The sequence below is a fragment of the Cynoglossus semilaevis genome, chromosome 2 (genome assembly GCF_000523025.1).
Source record: "Cynoglossus semilaevis isolate Cse_v1.0 chromosome 2, Cse_v1.0, whole genome shotgun sequence".
Taxonomy (NCBI): Eukaryota; Metazoa; Chordata; class Actinopteri; order Pleuronectiformes; family Cynoglossidae; genus Cynoglossus; species Cynoglossus semilaevis.
The window spans coordinates 10,490,808-10,501,594 of record NC_024308.1 but is presented as its reverse complement, the minus strand read 5'-3'; the positions used below and the strand labels follow the sequence as shown (position 1 = coordinate 10,501,594).

At 36.4% G+C, this 10,787-nt stretch overlaps 1 protein-coding gene across 1 annotated transcript; it reads left to right on the top strand.

Annotated features, from left to right (window-relative positions):
• Positions 1-547: 547 nt before the first annotated feature.
• Positions 548-10,733, top strand: gmds (GDP-mannose 4,6-dehydratase). The gene is made up of 12 exons (XM_025053396.1): positions 548-655; positions 2,336-2,433; positions 4,516-4,560; positions 5,147-5,234; positions 5,430-5,539; positions 7,073-7,265; positions 7,452-7,556; positions 7,761-7,888; positions 8,023-8,141; positions 9,059-9,155; positions 9,410-9,478; positions 10,286-10,733. The coding sequence occupies exons 2-12, from the start codon at positions 2,338-2,340 to the stop codon at positions 10,346-10,348; spliced, it is 1,113 nt and encodes a 370-aa protein (XP_024909164.1). The 5' UTR covers positions 548-655; positions 2,336-2,337; the 3' UTR covers positions 10,349-10,733.
• Positions 10,734-10,787: the final 54 nt, after the last annotated feature.

Genomic DNA, 10,787 nt, shown 5'->3' with positions numbered 1-10,787 from the left:
TCTGTTGATGTCGTCAAACTAAACAGCAATAAATTTGAAATTGGCATTGAATCCACCCTTGCAAAAATAAACCGTTTCTCCATCCAGATTAACAACAGTTTCAGCTCCTCACAGATCAAAAGCCTGACTCTCACCCTCAGAAACAATCCTTTGTCAAGCGATTAATCTATTGCTTTGCTTTTAATTATCTTTGCATTTGCTTTTGGGTGCTAATTTTAATAAGACATTTTTACCTTCCACTACTGAAAGCTTTATCTTTCCACCTGCGTCACTGGCATTAACACAAATAACACTGTGTCACGGTTCTGCTGACCTTAAATTCTTCTTATCTCCAGTTCTTTCTCACTACACTTGAACATGTCCTCGTTAACCCTAACCTACTGCTCTGCCACTCCTAGATTCCTTAAACACTACAACGATTCCAGGTATATTATATCCTTTGTTGAGATCGTGCCAATATTCTTTTACTACTATATGAACACTATGTCAAACATGAGGCTGTATATTTATATATATCTAAAATATTATTTTATCTGTTCTCTCTTGACAGCTTTGTTTTGTGTGAAGGAATGAATCCCAGAGAGTCTGTACCTAAGTCAGACAGGAGGAGGCTTAGGATTCAGGAATAATTTACTTGCAAAACAAAATGGAGTAGGTGAGTATTTTGCTATTCATATTGTAATAGGACAACAAAATAAAAAAAAATTATATATATATTTATAAGAATTCTACAGTCGCAAAAAACATTTACAGCATTGTAATGTTGTAATTCCAATGACTTTATTGTCTTCCAGTACTTTCGTAAATATACTTATTTCAGTTCTCTCCCCACAACCCTTGCATACTAATGAATTAGTTTTGCATTTTTACTGGAGTTTTATTTTTCTTCTTTGCAATTTATATAATGAGGGCGAGAGTGAAGCAGTAGGATGTCTGATTAATGCATCAAAATAGAAGTTTTGTGGCCACACCGATGTGGGTGTCATGGAGCAACAGACACGAGTACGACTGTAATAAATTCATCAATACCACAAAAAGAAACAGTGAAACAATAGATGCAATGTCCTTTCTTTTTTGTATTTTCAAATCTCACTTTTTTTTAGTCTAATTCAAAATGTTGTCCTCATTGCTGCCCTGTCAACGTTTACAGGATACAAAGTCACATTAAGAACTATGAGGACATAATGTTCGTTGCTTGAGAGAGTTGGCAGAACCTTTGAAGATGAATATGATAATTGCAAGAATGTCAATCAACTAGACTAGTTTAAATCTTCTAACATAAACCAGATGTTCAAGTATCATGAGGAAGACATAACACCCTCAGAAAAATGCATCTGTGACTCTTGCAGAGGTTCTTTGGCTACACGAGGTGAACAACTACTACAGTTGCCAGTGTTTGAAGTGTCATTATTATTATTTGATAAAGCTGATAAAACAGGTTCAGTGTGTGTGAACATCCTGTAGGTGGCACGTAACACTAGGACAACGAGAGTGGAATAACCTGCTCTTGACACACAAGACTCTGACTTTAGTTACTAGACTTATGCATGTCTTCTGAATAAACCAACAGATCAGGGTTCTTTGCTGTTGGCAAACCGTTTTGCTGTTGATGAAATTCATCTCTGGTAACTGCTTCCTGCTTGGTTGCTTTTCAACCCCCGCACATTCATTATTTCCAAATCTAAGATTCAATAATATGACCTTAAGAATAATAAACCAGACAGACCTAACCTTGCCATTTCCTGCAAAGAAGATTGCAAAAGATCAAGGATACAGCGAAAGACACAATAGTGAAAGTTATGTGAGATTGAAAAAAGCTACCACCGAAAAAAGCTTCAATGGCAGCTTCAATGATCTGGCCACAGCTAAAGATAAAACCTGTAATTTCATGCAGTCAGATGTAACAGGCAGCTATCATCACGGTATGAACTGTATATGTGTGACGTTGGTGAGCAAATAGACACGCCCTCTGAGCACACAGCATGTTCACATACATACGCACAATACAAATACAGAACCAGGAACACATCAGGTTCGACTAATTCATTCTTTAATGGTTGCAAACTTTTTTTAACAAGCACTGCAGGAAAAACAAACTGTAATTCATTTATGCCAACATGCCAACAATTTTCCGCGTCTTAGAAACAGGAAGTACCGGTCACCCAATGTTGTGCACATGCGCAGATCATATCATGTTTCCGGTACAAATCGAATGGCAGTACGTGTTTGTTTCTGTAGTGTTGCAGACACTGCCTGTCAACACACAGACGCTTTGCATTGATTCTGTCTCTGTCTTCAACTCTAAGTAACCAAACTCTGATAAAATACCTTTAAGATATGGCCCAAAACACGACTCAAGTTTTGGGCTCTGGAGATACGATGAACAAGGAGGAAAATCGAAAGGTGGCTCTCATCACCGGCATCACTGGGCAGGTACTTGTTCCATTCACTTTAAATGAATGAATCTACGACAGTAAACATGCAGATCTTATTAATTAATTTAAAGCTGTCTAGGGGGCTAATAATGGAATGTAACATTACAGATCAGTGACAATCAGGCTCATATAAAATAGCCTTAAAGCGAGGTACGTTACCACTGCCAAAATCTATCAAGTTCATATGATTAAAAGTCTATCAAAAATGTGGTTTAAAGAGTAGTCGGAAAATATTTTCACTCTTCAGTGTTTATTAACTTTAATGATAAACAACAGTAGGACTAATAATCCAAACAAAAAACAATCTTATATTTTAGGTGTCAGTTATGTAGTAAATTTAAATTAAATGAGCTTTTGATAGATAATGAGAGATAATGTCTCTAATCAGGATTTACTAGATATGAAAACAACAAAGTTTTACTGATCCCACCGGAAGGAATAAAGATAACAAAGTCACATTGTCATTGGCGTACTCCATGAACTGCAGCGATTCACTGTGAAACGAATTGTGTTGTTAAGCAATCAGACATGCATGTAAATCACCATACCATGCAAAACAACGTGGTCGTTCATTCCTTCATTCATCTTCATTCATTACTTAGTGTAATTGATTCATTGCAGAGGTGAGACATTGGTTCTAGACACAGACACAGATGACATATATTCTACACATTGTACAATATTTACATTTTAATTGTAATGAAAAGTTTTGCATAAAACGTGGCAGCCATGTACTTTTACATATTGTTTGGAAACAGTTTAGCTGAAAGCTGTGCCTCCTTATATGGCTATCACTGCACAATGGACAAAGTGCATTTCATAAAAAAAAAGTGTTAACACTCGCTCCAAGGTAGTAACTGAATGAGGGTGGCGCACAGTTTTTGTGCCACGTTGTATTTGATGTTGTGTACGCACAGTAAATAGTCAACGATTATACACACAATTTTAGCTGTTGGATTAATTAATAATTGATCTGTTATTGTTATAATCTAAGGTGCAACAATTCATGTAGGTCAACCTTCAACATCTTTTTGTCTATCAAACAAAGTTCAATGGGTCAACAAAACCAACCTTGATTAAGGTTTGAAAAACTAAGTTCACCTACATGGAGCATCCAAAATGATTATTATTATTATTATTAAAAGTAGCAGCACAACAGGGTTTGTTAAATGCATAGAAAGTTGCACCCGTTTCTGGCACCCATGTATGAACGGTCAGACACGGATGCGTTTATTTGTTTATGGGCTGTTGTTCAACAGGCCTTGCGACTCCAAATTTAACAGACATTCTAATCAATCAGTCATATATATAACTTATATTGAAGCAGTAAAAAGAAGAGGCTATCGTCCTAAATTGGTGAAAGAGATGACCACATCTTTTTTTCCATTTGTTGTTAGGGCATATAACATTCAACATTTAAAGGGCTTCATCAAGCAAACGGGACCCTCTCAGACTCACAAGTTCAACGGACCACGATGCTGTGATTCATCTGCCCTTCTGTATATCCAAAGCTCCTAGCACGGACGAGCTAGTTCGGCTACATGCATTTAAAAGTGAAAAAAGTCAGCATATCAATGTGATACCCCAATGCTGGGCACAATGTACACTATACTGCTTTGTTTACTTTGAGGAAGAGGAAAGATGGACAGAGAAAGAGACATTCCCAAATATACTGTAGAAGCTTTTGTATCACACAAAAGAAGCTGTGAACATTAAAAAAAAAAAAAAGGAACACTGGAATCTGGGACGTAATATGACAAGTTTGAGTTACCATAGACAATGCAAATGGTGTGAAAAGAGTGGTTGGACGAGTCTTTTATACATTGACTACTGGCTCCCCTTCCTCATTTGCATTAGCAAATTACTTTTAATGTAATAAATATAATAATAGGACCATTATTATTATAATTATAATAATTTATTTTCCTGTTCTAGTTCACCGCTGTTCTTTGTTTGCTTTTGATAAATATTGACCAATGCAGACAGAGATCATCTTTGAGGATTAGGTTTATGCACTTATATTTGATGCTGCGAGCAATGTGGGACACTCTGCCTATAAACACATTTTTTTCTCTTTCAGGACGGTTCCTACCTCGCTGAGTTCCTCATTGCAAAAGGCTACATAGTGAGTCAAAGTCCCACACTACTAACATAACCTGTTCAAGTGTACGCTGCGCTGAACCATTTTAGTTACAGAAGCAGCCTATGATTTTGATTCACAGTGTTGGTCCCGTCTTTGACGATTTAATGCAGTACCGTTTGGTGTCAGTAGGTGTCAGTGATGGTTCAGTGGGCCTTAACGTAAATAAAGCACTTTAAGCTAAACAAATACTTTTTTTTAAAGCACTAACCAACATGCTAGACTCTAGCAGCAGACTCTAGCAGCTGGAGTATAAAGGCTGTCAGTTTTTATCAAGCTGTTTTCACTTAGCCCTATTATAAATCTTTGAGAAATTAATCAATTAATAAAAAATAAAGTCTGTGACGGAGAAAGGTGTTTAAAGTGTATCGTATCTGGTCAATTTGACATACTGTACCTCCACAAAATGGTAGCATTGTTTTTGTGGTGAGGATGTTCTGATTTTGTCAAGTTTGGCCATGTTATCTTTGTTTATCCTAGATTTGTACTGCTGCTGTAATATATTTGACATTCTTGAAGGTTGGGGATGAAAATGAATAAAAATGTGTTCTTGTTGCTTCTTCTCTCTCAGGTTCATGGTATTCTACGTCGCTCCAGCTCCTTTAACACTGGTCGCATTGAGCACCTCTACCAGAACCGGTGTGCACACACAGCAGGACGTAAGGGTCCAGTTTTAACCTTGGAAACAAAACATACAGAGAAAGCTGATGTAATAATTGATGGAATAGTCAACTACAAAATACTTTATACCTGGAGCACTACAAAGGATAAAAACAAAGAATCTTCAGTTTATGTATATATATATATTAGTAAGTCTTGTTTTACATGAAAATCCAACGTTCATTGTTTGTCAGGTATGAAACTACATTATGGTGACTTGACTGACAGCACATGTCTGGTGAAGATCATCAATGAAGTAAAGCCCACAGAGATCTACAACCTGGGGGCTCAGAGTCACGTCAAGGTAGTGGAATCCCACATGTTAACGTTGTTCTTTGGTCAGAGCTGCTCCATGTGCTGCTCAGGACGTATCTTCATTTACAAATGACTTGATGTTTATACTTTACACTAATGCAATGTACATTGTAAAATAAAATTAAAATTTTCATTTCATTAATCACAGGATAGCTCGAGTGATCGGGGTTGTAGTTAATCATGATTAATCCTGATTAATAAGTTGTATTTTGCTGGAGCAGAAAGATAGATGACTGCAGGAAGATGTATGAGTTACATGTATGAGTTTTTATTTGTGACTTATTCAAATGATAATTGAAATAAGTTTTAACATGGTTTATTAAAATTTAAAGAAATATAGGTTACTGTATAACTAAAAGTTTACCTTTTAGCAATTATTCCTAACCTTACCATGTGAAACTCTTAATTATCACAACTCAAGCCACCTTTTGAAATATGGACAGTGTATTTTGTCCATATTATCCTGTGCAAATGTAGATGACATTTAATTTAAAGAACTTTAAAGTAATGAAAAATACACAACTGACAAAGTAAAGCTAGAAACGTGGAAAAAAAGAAAACAAAAAACAAATTGAGTGCATGATTTATTTTTTACATACACTTTTTAATAATTCAGGTTCTGTCAAAGCATCTTAAAATATCACTTATCAACCAATATTTTCTTCACAGTTCCTAAACCATTGTGTTGTATTTTCTATTGGCTTCTCTCCTCACCGGCTCTGCTGCCTCCATCTCACCGTATCATTTTCCATCTAATGAAAATCTCCATGTACTTCATCACTGAATTCTTTCCTCAGCTGTTTCCCTTTTTCCTCCTGTCTGCGACATTCTTTGTCTAATATCTCCACTGTCTCTCCTCAGCACATGTCCAAACCATCTCAACCCTGCATCTTTAACTTTAACAACATCCTTTGACCGCAGGTAATCAACTCTTCCTCCATGGCTTCCTCTGCTCCTTGCTTCACCTTACCACTTTTGTCACTCTCATTTGCACACGTGTAATCTCTCTTACCCTAATTCTCTCCTCTTCAGGGCAGACTTCTTTTTTAGGTTCTTTTTTTCGTCTTGCCAATTACACTCTAAAGCCCCACACCTTACTTTGAACCCATCTGTCCCTCTAGAAATGCACCCCTCCACTGTCTCACTGTTCCAGCAAACATCACCCACCTCCCCCACATATCCTCACATCCATACAGTGTCACTGTTCCTTTCTAGGCACGCTATCAAACGCCTTCTCTACACCGACAAGAACACAGAGCTGTTCTGTTTGACATTCTCTGTCAACAACATCCTGAAAGCAAACACTATCAGGGGTTCCAGGGAAGGCAGCTGCAGCACAGAAGCCATCAAACCTGAATGGAGATTATGAGTTTCTGCTCATGAGGAATGCCTAACAGTGTGGACTGAATGGTGTAATAAGGTTTTCAGTGTTTACAAAAAAACAAATGTGATAAGATAATCAAATCATTTCATATTTGATGAAATGACTCTGTTTCTTCCTGCCTTTGTTGCTTTCTTCTAGATCTCCTTCGACCTGGCCGAGTACACCGCAGATGTAGACGGAGTAGGAACGCTTCGCCTGCTGGACGCAATTAAGACTTGTGGTCTAATCAGCTCTGTCAAATTCTACCAGGCCTCTACCAGTGAACTTTATGGAAAGGTCCAGGAAATCCCACAGAAGGAAACCACTCCCTTCTATCCTCGCTCACCCTATGGTATAACACATGGTCACTTTGATATGGATCCATCCAGGACCACACAGAAATTCTCTGGTTGCTTTACTTGCACAATATATATATGTATATATACAGTATATAGGCACTTCACAAATAACACTTGTAATTAATACTCCATGTCTTTGCCATTTCCCTCTTTCTTTGCTCTTTTATTATTTCTTTTAGGTGCTGCAAAGCTTTATGCCTACTGGATCGTGATAAACTTCAGAGAGGCCTACAACTTATTTGCTGTCAATGGTATCCTCTTTAATCACGAAAGCCCAAGAAGAGGTGATCTAACTCTGTGCTTAACACTATCGAAGTTTTATAAGGACAGTAAAAGAGAAGTTATGGCTTTATCTTCTTATATACATTTTTGTTTATATTTATGGTGTTATACGTTAAGTATCAAAAACTGACAAATGACCTGGAGAAGATACTAAGTTTGCCTTCAGTAGTTGAAACAAATGTAATATGGACTCTACCTTCTTCTAGGTTCAAATTTTGTAACACGTAAGATCACTCGTTCTGTGGCGAAAATACATCTGGGCCAAATCGAAAACTTCAGTCTGGGCTTCTTGGACTCTAAAAGGGACTGGGGCCACGCGTTGGACTATGTTGAGGTAACTAAAACAAAAAGCAAAAAAGCAAGTAAAGACCCTAAAAGGTTGAACAAAAGTTTAGCTGCCTATATACAGTATATGTGACTGCCATGCATTATTATGTCTAAGCCATCTCTCTGTGTCCTGTCCTGTAGGCCATGTGGTTGATGCTGCAGCAGGAAGAGCCTGACGATTTCATTATAGCAACAGGAGAGGTTCATAGTGTGAGGGAGTTTGTAGAGAAGGCCTTCAAACACGTGGGAAAGACTATTGTGTGAGTATACAAACAACAACACACTGGTATCAGTCAGACTTTTACAAATAAAACAACACATTAAATAATATTGTGAATTTTTAAATTCATTTGTTTGCTAATGAGTTGGCTGAGTTTCCCATTTTGAACAGGATCTCCAGCCAAAGCCAATGGGAATTATTGTGTTTACTTCAAATTTGACAATTTGCAATTGTTACCATGGTTACTCTGAATAGGAACTCAGGAGCACTGCAGCGTAGATCAATATGCACGTAGGTAGATATATGAGTAACACATGTAAATAACACATAACACATAGACAATTATAACAATAATACAATAACAATAATTATTATAATATTAATTAATAATTAATGATTAATAATTGTATACAATAACACAGTAACACATAGAACTGCAGTCACATAAAGGCTTTTAATATTCTTATTTTTATATTTAACTCGCCACAGTGTCGACATCAGCTGACTTACAGTTTAATCTTCATGAACCTGATAGGCTATAACAGGTGTAACATTTAGATGAAAAAACAAATTGCTTGTGTAAGACACCCTTTTATTTCCAAACAATGTAATAAAAACCATGAATGCACCGTGCTAAGTTCGCATACACACCTAATTGTTAGGCAAAGGGCTCAGACAGGGTTTTATTCACTGTAGTATTGACACATTTTACCCGTGACTAAGCCAAGGGGAATCACAATGCTAGAAGGAGGCTTGAAACACGGAGGTTTACTCCACATTTCATATACAGTCCTTTCACCTCATTAGTATTATGTCAGTTCAAAGTACTTCTACTGTTTAGTTATTACACAGGAACAGTTTTCAGGTTTGTTCATAAATGATGTTAAGAAACAAACCATACATGGAATCATTAGAATTACACAACTGAATTTTTGAACGGCTCTCCTCTTTATCCAGGTGGGAAGGAAAGAACGTGGATGAGGTTGGACGCTGCAAAGAAACTGGGGTGGTACATGTAAAAGTGGATCCTAAATACTTCCGTCCAACCGAGGTGGTATGTAGTGGTTGAGGTTGTGAGTGTGAAATTAGGGTTGGGAAAAAGCATTTATATGTTGGGATGAAATACGTTTTTAAAATTATGAATATATATACCCAGGCTTTGACTGCACCTTTGTTAATGCTCTGTGTGACTGTGATCTTACAGCATAAAATGTTGAAAGCTGAAAGATGTGAAAGTACTCTAAATAATTTAGGTCTTTGTGTACAGTTTGTACGAACACATTTCTCCACACTTTCCTTTGTTAACAGGAGTACCTACAAGGTGATAGCACCAAAGCAAGTCAGAAGCTAGGTTGGAAACCAAAGGTGGCTTTTGAGGTACGTACGACATGATACGTGATACAAAGAATATTACAGAAAAAATTGTACATTTTCTAAAAATGAAACAGAAGCTATTTTTATCGCATATGTGGGGAAAAACACACAGCATAGTATTTCTTTGAAACAAAAATAATGTAAAATGCACATTTAGAAGAGAGTCTGGTCTGACAGTAGTTTCTACAGTATGTGCTGATATGACTGACTGAGAAATGCTGGTTACAAATCAGACAAACATCTCATGAAGTTGAGTACAAAGGGTTGTCATGATCCGTGTTTTGCCTATTTTTTTTATACCCGGTTTTACCAGTTTTTCTGTTTATTAAAGGGTGTGGCCTCATCAGTTGTTCTTTCCAAAGATTTCCCTTTGTCTTCTTAAGTGTGGTAACTATAGGGTTAACAACAAAATTTAGTTTCCTTCTCTTGTCAGGGTTAAGCTTTATGATTATTTGATCTGCCCGATTTGTGCCTAACATTACCCTGTGTCTGTTTATATAGCTTATATTTCACTATTCCAATTCTGTCTAATTTTGTATTGTTACCAGGGATGACCAGCGCCATCTACAGTACATTCTGTAATGGTTCAGATGAAGATTTTATTACTGTAGCCATTTCACTGATGAATGTTCTAGATATATATATATATATATATATATATATATAAATAATAATAATATATATATATATAAAATATATATATGTGAGTGTGTGTGTTATTTTAAATACTTCCAAGGTAATACACCTTAGTATAATATAAACCATTAAGTCACTGTTGGCTAAAAAGTATGGTGTAAACTTGCTTTTCAGGATCTGGTGAAGGAGATGGTGGACGCCGACGTTGAACTGATGAAGAATAACCCAAATGCCTGAGTCTGAAGCTGAAGACCGTCCAGCCTGGAACCATTCTAACACTCCAGTAAATGAAGGAGCATAATGCTGTTGAACATTTCTTGATAAATTATTTGTCTTCACATAGCGGTAAAAAATCTTCAATGTAAACTATGTATTTTGTTTGATTTGTTTTTCCTCATCAACCTGTCAATGATTTTATTTTACCATCACACAGCATAGCAGTCTCACATTCCATTAAAATATAATGTTAGGGGAGAAGTAATTGTTTTGTATTTTTTTTACGTTTTAGAAGGTGAAAATAAAGTGGCTATTTTATATACTTTATATTCTGAGATTATATCCATGGGTCAAATATTGATTTAAATTTGTACTTGGCGAAATAAACTCCAAGCTTTGAAGAAATTTCTCTCACCTGCCCTTGTGTGTTTCAAATATAAGCTTTCTATAAAATTCCCAT